The sequence below is a fragment of the Diceros bicornis genome, chromosome 8 (genome assembly GCF_020826845.1).
Source record: "Diceros bicornis minor isolate mBicDic1 chromosome 8, mDicBic1.mat.cur, whole genome shotgun sequence".
Lineage (NCBI taxonomy): Eukaryota > Metazoa > Chordata > Mammalia > Perissodactyla > Rhinocerotidae > Diceros > Diceros bicornis.
Window position 1 is genome coordinate 59242121 of NC_080747.1, and position 15706 is coordinate 59257826.

Here is a 15706-nt window from a genome sequence, read left to right on the forward strand (position 1 = left end):
AAATCTAACCAATTCCCTCCATCCTTAACCATGTGAACCATCCCCGGGTAACGTGCTGTTCACCAACTCTGTGGTCCTCCCACCCCCACGTGTCAGCTACCCTCCCCCACATGCCCACACCTCACGATTCAAGCCGGGGAAAGAAAGGGCAGTGGAAAGCCTGGCCCCTAAGATAGATCAACCCACAGGAATCTGTCCCACCACAAGTCCCCTCCCACCTTCGGCCCCTACCCTTTACAATCCCTTCCTCCCTCCTTCCTTTGAAACCAGGCCCTTGCCTCAGAAACCTCCTCTTCCTCGTCGTCGTCGTCCTCTTCTTCCTCGCTGTTGTTGCTGCTGGTGCCGCCGCCGCCACCTCCGCCGCCTCCGCCGCCGCCGCTGTTGTCGCTGTCGCTACTGCTTTCGCTGCTGCTGGGGGGTCGGCAAGTCCGGTTACGCTTGGCCTTATGCTGCTGCTGCGGCGGCGGCTTCTTCTTCAGGAGCAGGTCGCAGACTCGCACCATCCCACGAGGAGACGAGGCCGAGCGAGCCCCGCTGCCGCCGCCGCCGCCGCCGCCGACCTCCGCCGCCGCCGCCGCCACGGGGGGGCCCACCACAGCCGCCACCGCCGGGGGGCTCCCTTCTCCCTCAGCCGCCGCCGCCGCCGCCACCGGAACCGTCGCCTTCTCCATCCCCAGGGAAAGAGGGAGGGTGCGGACGGGGGAGGGGCGTGGGGGCTACGCTCTACCGCGACTTCGGCCGCACCGGGGCCGACACAGCGCTCGGTGCCGCCTCCACCGCCACCGCCTCGGTCACCTCTACTGCCGCCGCCGCCGCCGCCGCTCCGCCAGCTCTCACCTCGTCTCGCGATACTAAGGGCGGGGAGCCTGACGATGGGAGGGAGGGAGAGGGAGGGAGTGTGAGGGAGCAAGGGGGTGGGGGTGGCGAGGCGTAGAGGGAGACCCGCGTGTGGGGATACCCAGAGGAGCGGAGACTAGGAAGAAGCGGGGGAAGTGTGTCTAGCGCGACTTCCGATCGGGGGACGGCGGGGACAGAGGAGGGCCGCGGTTACTGCCGGAGCGCCCGCGAGCGCCCGGGTTTCTTCTCTTTCCTCGCTATTTCCCCCACACACAGCCCTTCAGCCCTCCCTTCTTCCTTCCTTGCTTGTGACTAGAACGCAGCCGCGGGCGGAAGTGCAGGTGACGCCATCAGCCGTCGCCTGAGCGGTGGCGCGCGGGTGGCCGAAAGACGAAAGTGAGATTTTGAGGGCCGGGCCCGGGCCCGCGCGGACGGGCGGTGCTGCGGTGCGTGGGGCGGGCGGGCAGGCCGTAGAGTAGCGGCCCCGGGCCGGGTGGGGGAGCGGTGCGGAAGCGCGATGCGCGTGCTTTGTTAGCGGGAGACCCGGACGGCCAGAGCCCGGAGGTGGGGCCTCGCTCTGGACTGTTGTACGTAGCTCTATTCCTGGCCATTTTTCCCCCGCCAAATCGTGAGTTAGGGCTTTGGATCTTGAGAGGTGGCGTCGCAGAGGGGAAAGAGCCCTCTTTGCCTAAGTAAGTCTTGGGTCATAGACTTCCTGAACCTGAGTTTATACTTGTGTAATATGAACAAGTTCGATTAGGTGATGTCTGAGATCACTGTACCTCTGAAGTTTCCAAAGGGGAGAAGACAGGAGAAGGAAGCAGGATCTGTGTCAGACTTTGCAGACGATTCACTGAATGACCCTGATTTAGTTCTCCCACCCCTCGCCGACTCAGCTTTTGTCTGTGAAGTGAGCATCATAAATAATCATCCTTGTCTCTCTTGGAAGGAATATTGTGATGGGTGGGGGTGGTTAAGGTGTCTGAAGAACTTCCAGGACTTTTGAAATAAGAGCGTAGCTTATTGGACTCAGAATTATCTCTTTCTGGTCCAATAAGAGCACAGTGGCATAAGAAAAATGAAGCAAACATCAAAGGCAGATGTACTGGCACAGGATAAAAAGTATGTCTCAGCTGACATAGTTGCCATTTTAAGACTGCTAAGTTTAGCTGTGTGTGCCTGATTTTTTTAGGCATTTTCTTCTTTTTAGTATTGGCATACCATATGAAATGTGGGCAGTTGCCAGTACTCTACAGAGTACTATGGCAGAATTGGCAATGACTGAATCAATTCACTCAAGCAAAAATTCATGTGCGCCTACTGTGTGCATTGTTTATGAAATCAAAGTCTCTGTTTGCGGGGGCTATTCTGTGTAATAAGTGCTATAGTAAATATATACACAAAGTGCCAACCATCTACCTGCTCCTCTCCTACATCGGTTGCTCGGTTCCTATGCAGAATAGTACACTACATTGTGTATCTTACCACTATAGATTTAGATTCTATAACCTTAGCTGGATTCCTCCCTCCTACTTTGTGTATCCTTCAGCACCTTTTTCTCCCTTCCCACCAGAATACTTTTTGCAATCTTTAAATCCCAGCCACATTTCATTATATGAGTTTACTTCAAACTTCAGAAGAAGATTGATGCTATTAGGCATGAACTCCTTCAATTTTCCAAATGCTAGAAACTTAGATACTTCTGGATCTTTCCTTTTCTCCAGTATCAGAAGAATAAGACACTCCCTGCTCTTATAAGGTTAATAATTCATCTGTACTCTCGTTCCAATCCCCTCTTTCCCTTCCATTTATTATCTTTTCTGCCTTCAATCCCCCACATTTCTGGTTCCTTAGCTTATCCTTCTGTAGCTCTCTGTTTCCTTCACAATCAAGCTTTAAGGAGTATTCTACATTCAATGTCTTTTTGTTATCTGAAATTCACTCATTAACCCCCTGCAATCTAACTTCTGTACTTATCATGCTATCAAAAATATTCTCTTTAAAGTAATCCCATTATTTGGAAGAAAACGAATTCTTGCTCTTTTATATAGTAGTGAAATGATTATCTTGTTGGGACTAGTAGGATCAAGTCAAACCTATTAGAATGGACAGAGCACCTGGAGTGACTTTCTGTTATTTTTATCTAGGATTTTTTTCCTTTCCAAACTTTGTGGCAGAGACTTGACTAGCCATTCATAAAACTTATTTCTTCTTCCTGGACCTACAGGTAAACTAAATCTTCCAATTTCCCTTGTAGTTAGTTGTGGCCATGTGATTGACTTATAGCCAGTGAAATGTGAATGGAAGTGATATGCTCATTTCCAAGCATAATGAAATCCTCCCATCTTCCCTTACTCTTTCTCTATCAGCTTGAAGCTAGTGAGTATGGTAACCTTGAAAACTATGTTGGTGATGCCAGAGCCGGAAGAGAGAAGGAACATGAGTGACTAAATCACTAGTTGGAAGACAACCACCTCCAGATTAGAAAAACTCCTTTTTGGACTTCTTTGTAAGAGATAAAATTGAGATTTGAGAATTTATATGTTATAGGAGCTAAAATGACCATAACTAATCCAGAAATTGGTACTGGAAGTGGAGTGCTGCTAAGACAGTACCCTCAAATATGGAGGTTTTTGGCTTAGCGATGATGCAGCAGATGTTGGAGGAGCTGATACCAGAGGCTGGAAGGAGACCCATGTTTTGCAGTGGCAAAATAATTGGTAAAACTGTCACCCATGAAAACTGAAAAGCTACCTATTGAGACGGTAGCTCCAGAGGAAATAGTTCAAAAGAATAAAAGTAATAGTGTATGCTGAATTTTACATTTTACTTTTAGCAAGATTTTATCAAAGAGATAAGCTCAGGAAGTAATTGCAGAAATGGAAGTACATGGGAATATTTGGAAGGATTGGGAAAGGTGACTTCCTAGCCCTCCAATGGTAAAATATGAAACTGGAAGAGGCCTTAAGTACAGTTCCCTTAAGATTTAGTCCTGGAGCAAAGATCAGATCAAGGCTTTGGCCCTCCCATCCAAAGCTGTTATTTTAGATGGCCTCAAGGTGGCTGGGATGAAGTTCTAGAGAAACTGACATGGACGCAAGGAAGCAAAGAAGTAAATCAAGTTTGAGAATTATGTAAGAAAGAACTTTGGGTGTAGTTACTGGAAGCAGATAGGTCATAAGACTAAATTTTTGAAGGAATTTTATTACTAATCAAATCATGAATCTGGTTAAAATATTGTTCAAATGTGAAAACAGGCAAGTGTTCGACCCCAACTTGCATAAGTAGGAAATAGGGTATAAACGCTTTACAGCTCTCTGATACCCACATAGGATGTGGCCATGGAGAATAATGGACAAAGAACATTTCAGAAGCTAGTATTAGGCCATGCAGAAGACAGAGGACAAAGGGATTCCTCTCAAAGACTAGAATTGGAGTCTCATCAAAACTTCCTCCACTCACAGGGGAGATGAATCAAAAATGCCTGTGCAGTATGTCATCATTAGACATCCTTATTGCCTAGTGTCTCATATTTTTTTCTTTTCCTAATGAGAGTATATTGTAGTTACCTGTCCCTGATCTACCACTGTAAATTGGGTTGCTGGGACATGGGGTGATGTTAGAAATAACTTGCCTTTTAGTTCATAGGTTGCATCTGGACCTAGTGAAGAGGACTGCACATTTCCTAAAAACCTAGACTTTGAGCCTGACCTAGTGACTGGATAGAACTTTAGGTTTTTTTCATTGGGATAGGACGTGTTCTATGTATGGAAGGAGAGGTAAAATAGATATTTAGTGATCAGAATAGTGGATAAAATCTTGGAGTGGATAAAGTCTGCAGATAAGATCTTGCAGACACTAGATTCTTTTTCTGGGCATGCAGTAAGATTATATTTCCCGGCCACTTGCAATTAAGTTTACCAGTTAGATGTGCCAATTAGGTTCTAACCAGTGGAATAAAGTAGAAGTGATTTGCTCTTATTGCAGCTCTGCTCTGTAAAAACATCATATGAATGGTCCTCCAAGATCTCTCCATTACCTGCCAATTTGAGACAGATGGACACATTTGCATTGGGAGCCATGTGTTGATGATGGCAAAGCCACAAGATGGAAGGACTCTGTTTTCCTGAATCTTCACTTGGAGGATAGCTGCCTGCCTATAAGGAATACTTGTGTTAGAGTTCATACGCATTCTTTTGTGTTAAGCCACTGAGATTTGAGAGTTTATCCTATCTAGTATAGACCTAGCCTTCTTTCCCCGGGTACAACCATCCATTACCTAGTCCTAATTCTCATACCACAGGGGTGGGCCCATGAGTCAGGCCAGCCAAAGTTCCCTTATTCCACAGTCAAAATAATTGATTCAGGAATGGGCAGGTTAACAATATGAGGCCAATCAGAGACAGTCTCACCATTTTGGCTAGCACTATTGAGAAAGAGGCCTCTACCTCTGAAATTAAGCAAAGACTTAAACCACCTATGGCCTTTGGTCACCAAGTAGAATGAACCTACCTGAGAATTAAATCATTACAAGAAAATAGAGGCAATCTCAATTGTATTGCAAGTTAGGAAAGAGCCCATGAGTTGAGACACTATTTCCTGGCTCTCTCCTCAGGGTTGAAACCCGAAGGGGTGAGGGGAGACTGCAAGGAAGATTTGGGAATTCAAAAACGGGAGCTTGTGGCTTGTGCCCTGCTTCACATCTGGAAGTTTGCCCAACACAGGCAATTACAATGTAGAAATGGCAGCCTAATATGTTTAAGCAAAGAGGGACCGGGCAGCGTTGATAACCACTCCCACTCCTGCATCTTCCTTGCCTACAGTGGACTGAAAAGGAGATACAGAATGTAAATTTGGTTCACAGTAAGAACCCAATTGCTTTCCACAGGCTTGCCACAATACAGGGTGATGGGAACTCATGACAGAGGCTATGGTGTGAATCCGTGGAGGATCCTATTGAGAAGACACTAAAATCCATGAGTTCTGAGATAAAGGCAGAGGGAAAACAATCACACTTTGAGAGAGTGGATTGCAAGTTGTATCAACAGTGGACCTTTCAGCAACAGATTTAGACAGCAGGCAGACCAGATGCCCCTCTGCCGATGCTATGATGGTGAAGAACTTATCTCCTGCAACCAGATAAAATCTTAGAAGATAACAGCCTAATATCTTCAACTTTTGAATTCCTTGAATTTGAATCAAAAATTGATGTGAAATTGAAAATGGACTGTTAAACTGGAAGAGAGTGAGAAATCTTGATATGGCACGATTTGGGTTTTTATTCCTGACTAATACATAAAATAGTACTAGTATCAACAAATGACACACCCCAAAATGTAAAACTGGTGGATCTAGGTGGGATGAACAGTAATAGGGCTTCCTTGGCTCTAGCTAGGAGGTTTGGCAGTACATACTATGTTGTAGCAAGCAAGTAACCTTTTGGTTTTTTTTGTTTTTTTTTTGTGAGGAGATCAGCCCTGTGCTAACATCTGCCGATCCTCCTCTTTTTTTTTTTTTTTTTTGCTGAGGAAGACTGGCCCTGGGCTAACATCCGTGCCCATCTTCCTCCACTTTATATGGGACGCCACCACAGCATGGCCTGACAAACGTGCGTTGGTGCGTGCCTGGGATCCGAACCGACGAATCCCGGGCCGCCGCAGTGGAGCGCGCACACTTAACCACTTGCGCCACCAGGCCGGCCCCGCAAGTAACCTTTTGAATTTTTGGTCTTAGATAATGTGTATATCATGATTGAAGTTTTAGAGAAATTGGTAGAAAAATGTCATGATTTTGGAGTGTGTCCATTATTGAGGTCCTACCAGTAAGGAGTGCACTTCAGTTCAAGCTAGCACTCTGAATGCAAAAGACAGAATGTATTTATTTATTTATTTATTTTTTGTGAGGAAGATCAGCCCTGAGCTAACATCCATGCTAATCCTCCTCTTTTTGCTGAGGAAGAGTGGCTCTGAGCTAACATCTATTGCCAATCCTCCTATTTTTTTTCCCCCAAAGCCTCAGTAGATAGTTGCATGTCATAGTTGCACAACCTTCTAGTTGCTGTGTGTGGGACGCGGCCTCAGCATGGCTGGAGAAGCGGTTCGTCAGTGTGCGCCCGAGATTGAAACCCGGGCCGCCAGTAGCGGAGCGCGCACACTTAACCGCTAAGCCGTGGGGCTGGCCCAAGAATGTATTTCTAAGATACCCCCTTTCTGCATGTAGTCGGTAATCCGTGTAGCTGAGAATCAAATAAACCTGCATCTTGCAGGTTTAAAAACCCATATTTTCTGTTCTGAGCTTAAGTTAGTGCAAACAAAGGCAGGGAATTGAAAGCACAGTAAGATATCATTGGAACCCTGCAAAAAGCCTTATCCTTAATCACTTCATGCATCCTTTGCTGTATACAACCTGTTTGACAAAGGTTGACAAACTAGTCCTATTGCAAGGAGCTGTTCACTGAACTGCAACATGGGGTCAAGGGGACAGAGATAAAACCTAGCTGCATTATTCCTAAATTCATTCCTCAGCTTATAATTTTGGATGCAAAGGCCAAAGTACTTAGTTTAGTTGGCTGGAGGATAGGTATTATAGAAATACATAATTAAGTTTAGTTGACTGTAGGATAGACATTGCATTCCAGCCTTGCAACCCATTGGTAAGGGGCAGAAAACAGATTCACATCCCAACTCTGTTTTTGGTTCCTAAGCCACAGAGTTGCCAAAAAGCGCAGTGACCAGCAACCAACTAAGACTGCAAGAGAATTGTATTGAGGGTAACACTAAACCCTGCAAACAAAGGCCTACAATTGCTTAATTCCAAGGCTCTCATGTGTGGCAAGGCATAAGGGAGTGTCTTCCAGAGAGCAAACTCAAAACCACTATCTTAACTGACCAAGAAGCTCATCTACTAGCTAATTAGAGTGTCCTTAATTACTTACTCTCCTAGTTAAGTATATACCATTATCTAATAAAATTATCTTTATCATGCTATACCGTGAAGAGCTACATTCAGACCTGACCAAAAGAAATGCACATCATCCAGAACTCTTGGTTTTCCTGCAAGAATCAATAATTGGGTGAGATTTTGGAATGTCTACCATTGGGGAAGAGAGTATTTCAGTTGTCCATGGGCAACTTAATTACGTTGTCTTAACCTAGGGCGTTTTTGAAATTGTATGTAGTGAAAGAAGCACCAAGTATAGATGCTGGGTAGCAAAGGGTTGGAGTGTATGTCCATCTTTTCAGGAGATGCCTTTCTTCTACCTGATAATGCTCTCAATTATGTGACTCTTTTTTCCCCTGCCGTAAAGACATGAGCCAAGCCAATCTTTCCAGAGTCATCTATGAAAATTTTACTGAGACTAGAGCTGCTGCTGACCATCTTGGGCACAGTGTGAAGCAAGCCTATCTTACCATATAACAAAAACAGAGGACAGATATGAGCAATAGAAAGAAAGCAGAGTCCAGATGATATCATTTGAAATCCAGGATCATAGACTCACCCATTGTCTTTCATAATTAAGTGGCCACTAAGTTCTGCCTTTTCTGCCACCCACCCCTGCCACCCTCATTTAAGCTATTTTAAGGGAGGTTTTATTCATTTGCAATTAAAGTAGTCCTGACAAATATAGGCCCCTGAGCCGCATAGTCCCATTTTTAGAGAATCTTACAGAACAAGTACTGAGGCAGTAGTTATAGTTGCCACACCAACACCACCATGGAGATATTCCTTCCATTGCCTTCCTTGGAGAAACTTTGACTTTTTTTGTATGTGTGTGAGGAAGATTAGCCCTGAGCTAACATCTGTTGCCAATCCTCCTCTTTTTGCTGAGGAAGATTGGCCCTGAGCTAACATCTGTGCCTATCTTCCTCGGCTTTATATGTGGGACGCCTGCTACAGCATGGCTTGATAAGCGGTGTGTAGGTCCACACCCAGGATCCAAACATGCGAACGCCAGGCTGCTGAAGCGGCACGTGAACTTAACCACTAAGCCGCTTGTCCAGTCCCCTGTGTTTGACTTTATTAAGGAAGATAGTGATTTAAGATTACTTCCTAATTACCAAAGTCGTTAGCCTCTTTTCAGCCGCTACCTTACCTGACCCTCATAGAATTTGACATCAATTCTTGCAGTTTCTAAGGGGGTCCCAATAAAACAATTCCTCTCTTCTTGCCTAGGTTCTGAACAATTCATTAAATAAAGGATAGAAATAGGAGCCAAAATATCACTTTATTACTGATAAAACTAAGTTGATTGATGTTACTTTGTGTGAAAACCAAATAGGCCTACCAATCGATCCCCAGAATTAGGTGGATTTATACCTCCAATTCCTAGCAATGTTTGACAAGGACAGCATAGAGGTTCAAATGAGAATTTGGCCTCTGTGTACAACCTTCTCTTGGAGGTTGGCAGACAAAGCTAAATCAGACATTCCTCACAAATTTACTAATCACATAAATCATGCAATCTCTCCAAACAGAAAGACCTGGAACTAGTTGAGGTCCTTCACAGAAAGCAAACATCAGAATCAAGCAAGATGCTTTCTCAACTAGCATCATGGATCAATTCCTGCCTGAAACCCACTGCTTTTAGTTTCCATAATAACCTCCTAGTTGCTTTATCTATCTAATCAATCCTACTCAATATTCTTTATAGGCCTTTCTTCCTCTATCTAGCTTTTAAATGTTGAGTTCCCCATGATTCAGACCATTGCCCTATTTCTATTTTATATACTCTCCCTAAGGAATCTCATTTAGGTTCACAAATTCAATTACCATGTTTAAGGCTAATGAATTCATAACCCTTATCTCCAACCCATATGGATCCAGGGTTACCAATGAAATTACTATGTTTAAGCTAATGTTTCCTTAACCTTGATGTTCAACCTAAACAGATCCAAGATTACCAAATCCTGTTTGTTCTATGTCCTCATATCTAATTACTTTCTTTGTCCTCACAGCCACTGCCTTAATTTGGCTTCTACTGTCTTTCACCCATACCATTGCAATAGTCTACTACCTGCCTCTGATCCTACTCCACTCCATTTTATCCTCCACATTGCCACCTGAGTTACTTCTCTGTCTTATAAAAACAGTTTATTTCTGAATATAAAAACAATACATGTTCATTATAGAACATTAAGAAAATATAGAAAAGCACACACAGAGGAACATATAATTCTATCAGCTATAGATAGCCACTGATGGCATTTTAGTACAAACCATTTCAGTGTTTTCTGTGTGTATTTTTAAATAAAATGAGAGGGCTGCTGCTGCTGCTTGATAGTATACTTTTTTGAAAAAATTAAGATATGTGAGCATATTTTCATGGCATTAAATGTCCTTGATAATGTCACTTGTATTGAATATATAATGGGTATATCTATTTAAGACAAGCATTGCAAACTAGCAGCCTATAACTAAAACTGGTATGTGGACATGCTATATTTTGTCATCACAGCATTTCAAAGTTGTCTGAATTTTGAATGCCTTTACACAAGATATGCGCTCTTCAATTCCCCACAGTTTCCACAAATTCCTATTATGCTCAGTGTTATTCCCTCATTTTTGTCACCTACCTGTTGTTATTTTGTTGTTGCTGTTTTGTGTGTGGGGTTTTTTTTTTACTTTGGCATTTGAGTTGGAAATGGACAATTTATCCACATAAGAATGTATTTTCATTCATTCACATAGAATTTGTTGCCTACATGCTATGCACCAGGCACTGTGTTAGGCAAGAAAATGGTGGCAACCCAAACATGGTCCCTTATACCTTGGAACCTGTAGTCTAGTGTGAGAGACATGCAGATGAAGTAACTACTATAAGGGAAACCTGACCTGGGGACTTTTGTTTTGTTTGGGGGATGGGGTTTTCAATATTTGAGCTGAGATCTATAGTAGGAACTACTTAGGCAAAAAAGAAAAAAAGAAAAAATAGAGACTATTCCTGGCCAAAGGATTATATATGCAAAAGTCTTGGAAAAGGAAGTATCAAATTGTGTCAAAAGAGCTGAAACACAGAAAGTGAGTGGAACAATGTTTGCAAGATGAGGCTGGAGAAGTTAGCAGAAGCCAGATCACTCAGGGCCGTGTGGACCATGCTAAGGATTCTGAGACAGATATTGAAAAGAAATCTGCCTCCCTCTAATTGCTATCCATCCAATGACCCTAGTCTTCTCTTTCTTTTTTCAGTCACTCCTCATATGACATGATTTTGAGATCTCCTTCATCCTCTAATCATTCTTTTTTAGAACTTATAATTTTCTTAGTCTACTGCTCTGGAAGCAGAGCTAAGTAAGAAACAGTTAAGCTAAGGGCCTAGGGGATGACGATCTAGCACAAATAGTAATTAACTACTGGCCAGTTTAGTAGAACACAGTTGCTACATAATTCAGAATCAATTAAATGTTATTGGGTAATGAATATATATTTTATGTTAAATTTTCTTTTGTTTAAAAATGTGTCTCATCTCTTAAAGTTTAGATTAAAATTAAAATCAGTGTTGCTTTTCTGTGTGTACTCCTAGGTTGGGTAAAGAGGGGACTAAAGGAATGGAAAAACAGAGATTCCTAGATAGCAAGAAAAAGCCATTCTGAGATTAAAAATATAACAAGGATAATCTACAACTAAATGATGTTCATTAATTCTTGGTTATTAAACAAAGAAACTACCCACGTTTAAGTTTTGTGTTCCATTGTATGTTTGTTAGTTTGACAATTTTTGTCCTTGTTGGTTTGGAAGACTTAAAGTGGTTATTGCGTAGAACAACTCCTACATAAAGATTTGTGAATTCCTGAACTTTTTACTTTCAAATTTAACATCAAGTAAAACATTTCCAGAGTTCAGATTCAGAGCAAGCAAGTATATTAACAACTAACAATAATATTAAAACTTAGAACAATTCCTGACTTGTATCTTTCTCAGGACAAATTGAGTCCATTAGAAAGTTGGGGAGTAGTCTGATAATACCAGAAAGAATCTAGGGATAACCAAGGAAATCTTTCCTTCATTCATTTATTGATTATTCCACAAATATTTATTAAATACCTACTGTGTGATATATGCTATTTTGGGCACTGGGTATAGCTCATACAAAAGTGCACTGTTTATGAATACATTTTGTGCAGGAAATCATATAATAGACCCTTGATATACACACAAGGGATTCTCCTAGTCACCTTCTTGAATCCTCAAATATGCAAATATTTTATATCATATAACTTAACCCAGAAAATAGAGTAAATTATAATTAACCTTTGATATTTTCACACATAACAATGAGTTTTTTAAAAAAGGCGGGGCCGGCCCTGTGGCTTAGTGGTTAAGTGTGCAGCTCCGCTGCTGGCGGCCCGGGGTTCGGATCCCAGGCGCACACCAATGCACTGCTTCTCCGGCCATGCTAAGGCCGCGTCCCATATACAGCAACTAGAAGGCTGTGCAGCTATGACATACAACTATCTACTGGGGCTTTGGGGGGAAAAATAAATAAATAAATAAAATTAAAAAAAAAAAGGCAAGTTTCTGGTCTGGCATGTAAGGAGCTTTAGAAGTTGGCACTCCGTCCTAATAACAAGTAAAAACCTGAACAAACTGAAAAATCAGCAACTCTTCTTAGATCTGTCAGAGGAGTGCGTTCACAGGGCAAACAACTTCTCCTAAAATTGGAGAGACAGACAGATGGACACAGAGAAACAAAACCTACTGGAGCAGAAACCTCCAGGAGAACCAGTGCTGGGGTAGGGAAACGTGAACTGTAATTGACAAATTGCTGGAGGCTTAGTGTGGGCAAGTTTGAGAGTTAAAAACTCCACGGGGATAAAATCGTAAGGGATCCCCAAGCTTTGGTGAGTTTTCCTTCTGGAGCCCTACCAGGTCCTCACAGTGAGTATTGGAGGAAGATTTGCTGTTCCTGTTTCTGGCAGGGGAAGGGGAAAAGTAACAATTTTGAAGTATACCAGAGCATTATGTTCTTAATAAGGCCTGCCCTCAGAAGAAACTATTTTACCAAAGCCTAACCTGCTGGAGTTTTATCAGAGCCTAACCTACCTGGGGGAAGGAAAGTACCCAACTCTAACTCCCTCTAGCAATCCTGTCCCTCCTTAGGAAGGGTGCGAAAGGGAGAAATTGAGAAGCACTCTTCACTACTGAGGGGCATAGGCTCACCAAAGATTGAGACCTAATCGTAGGAGTATAGAATGCTTCCCCTCCCTCCGTACCTTACCACTACATTACTAGAGGCCTATTTACTACAGTTCCTTTTACCCAGTACATTATGTCTATCTTTTAATGAAAAATTACAAGGCATCCTGAAAGGCAAAAATCATAGTCTGAAGAGACTAAATAGTCATCAGAACTAGAGTTAAATATGGCAGGAATGTTGGAATTATCAGACCAGGAACTTACAAAATCTATGATTAATATGGTAAGGCTTTAATGGAAAAACTAGACAGTGTGCAACAACAGATGGAGAATGTAAGCAGAGAGATTAAAATTCTAAAAAAGAATCAAAAAGAAATTCTAGAGATCAGAAACACTGTAACAGAAATGAAGAATGCCTTTGTTGGACTCATTTGTAGACTGGACACAGCTGAGGAAAGAATCTCTGAGCCTAAGGATATAACAATAGAAACTTCCAAAACTTAAAAGCAAAGAGAAAAAGCACTGAAAAAAACAGAACAGAATATTCAAGAACTGTGGGACAACTACAAAAGGTGTAACATGCATGTAATGGGAATACCAGAAGAAGAGAGAAAGCAACAGAAGCAATATTTGAAGCAATAATGGCTGAGAACTTCTCCCAAATTAACGTCACACGCCAAACTACAGATCCCAGGAAGTTCAGAGAACACTAAGCAGGATCAATGCAAAAAAAACCTATACCTAGGTATATCATATTCAAACTTAAGAAAATCAAAGATAAAGAAAAAATCTTAAAAGAAACCAGAGGAAAAAAGTACCTTATCTATAGAGGAGTGAAGATAAGAATTAAATTCCTTTGTACATACATTTCTCCTCAGAAACCATGCAAGCAAAAAGAGAGTGGAGTGAAATATTTAAATCGTTGAGAGAAAAAAACACCAACCTAGAATTCTGTACCCTGCAAAATTATTCTTCAAAAGTGAAGGAGAAATACTTTATTAGATAAGCAATAATTAAGGGAATTTGTTTCCAGTAGACCTGCCCTGTAAGAATTGTTAAAAGAAGTTCTTTAGAGAAAAGGAAAATAATATAGGTCAGAAATTTGGATCTACATAAAGAAATTCATTGGAGAATGAAAAAGTGAAAGTAAAATAAAAACTTTTATCTTTTCTTATTCTTAATTGATCTAACAGATAACAATTTGCTCAAAATAATAATACCAACAATGTATTTGATTATGTATACTTGTGTGTGTGTGTGTGTGTGTGTGTGTGTGTGAGTGTGTGTATATAAGCATATGTTTAAGTGAAATAAATGACAGCAACGATACAAGGGATGGGAGGGAGGAATTAGGAATATTTTGTTATAAGGTACTCACACTACCCATGAAGCAGTATAGTGTTAATTGAAAGTGGGCTTGGATTAGTTGTAAATGTATATTGCAAACTTTAGGAAAACTGCTAAAAAAAGTAAAAACAAAAAAAGCATAATTGATATGCTAAGACAGGATAGAAATTGGAGTCAAATGAAATGCTCAATTAACAGCACAAAAGACAGAAAAAGTGTAGAAGACAAAAATAGGAACAAAGAACAAGGGCAACCAATAGAAAACAGTAACAAATATGGTAGATATTAATCCAACTGTATTAATAATAACTTTAAGTATTAATGGTCTAAATACACTAATTAAAACACAGAGATTGTCAGAGTGGAGCAAAGAAAGCAGGCAGTGAAATAATAGAACAGGAATAGAGAAATAGACCAATGCAATAGCCAGCCCAGAATCAGAAACATACATATATGACAACTTGGTACATGATAGAGAGGAAATTATAATTCAGCAGGGGAAAAATGGACTAGTTAATAAATCATAAGACAATAGGAAAAATATGGGAAAATAATGAAATTAGAGCCATACATAAAACCTAACTCTAAAAAGTATAAGTTTAAAACTCTTAGAAAGAAAATTACAGAGGATAGGACTTCTTAAGCAAGATATTAAAAGCATAATCCATAAAGGAAAAATGTGATAAATTTCACTACACCAAACAGGGAAACGTTCCACATGACCAAAGATACCTGCAATGGATCTAGTGAATTTGCTGGCTCACCACTCATTTATTCATTTAATGAACATTTACTTAGTCAGTGGGGACCCAGTTATTAACAAAATAAACCAAACTCCTGCCCACATTTAGCTATTCTAGTGGGAGTGTAAAACATAAAGAAAAATAAAAAAGAAAAGGGAGATAGAGAGTGCTAAATGTGAGAGAGATTTGTAATCTACCACAAAATAAAGTTAGGAGAAGTTGCACTCTAAAAGTGACAGCTGAACAAAGAACCAATGGAGGAACAAGAGAGAAGCATGCAAGTACTTGGGGGACAAGCATTCCAAGCAGAGGAATAGAAAGGCCTAACTTCCTTCCAGTGTGTCTTCCTGTACAGCGGATATTGGAAAACTAAAAACTACTTTACCCAGCCTGCCTTGCAAATAGGGGTTCAGATCTGATATAGGTTCCTTCAATCACGTATGTACAAATCATGAAAGACTTGAAGTCAAAACTGGGGAAAGTGGAGAGAAAGACAGAGTGTGGACATAACATTTTGCTGGTACAAATTTTGGCAGAAACTTCTGAAACATAAACTTCAAGATTTGGCAGAAAGTTTTCTGATAGTAACCAAGATGGTGTGATTTTTCACCCAAAAGTTTTAGTAACAGAGGTAGAATGGTGTTGGA

The 15706-nt window shown here is 41.5% G+C and overlaps 1 protein-coding gene across 5 annotated transcripts in view; it reads right to left on the reverse strand.

Annotated features, from left to right (window-relative positions):
• ANKRD17 (ankyrin repeat domain 17) overlaps positions 1–1093 on the reverse strand; it is a 162821-nt gene extending 161728 nt beyond the window's left edge. For 3 of the 5 annotated variants that reach the window (XM_058547252.1, XM_058547250.1, XM_058547249.1), the window contains exon 1: positions 279–1093. In XM_058547252.1, coding sequence (XP_058403235.1) covers positions 279–671 — 393 coding nt within the window. In that variant the 5' untranslated portion in view covers positions 672–1093. The remainder of the gene's footprint in view (positions 1–278) is intronic. The other 2 variants (XM_058547257.1, XM_058547256.1) reach the window with 1 other exon arrangement.
• Between the last annotated feature and the right edge of the window lie 14613 nt (positions 1094–15706).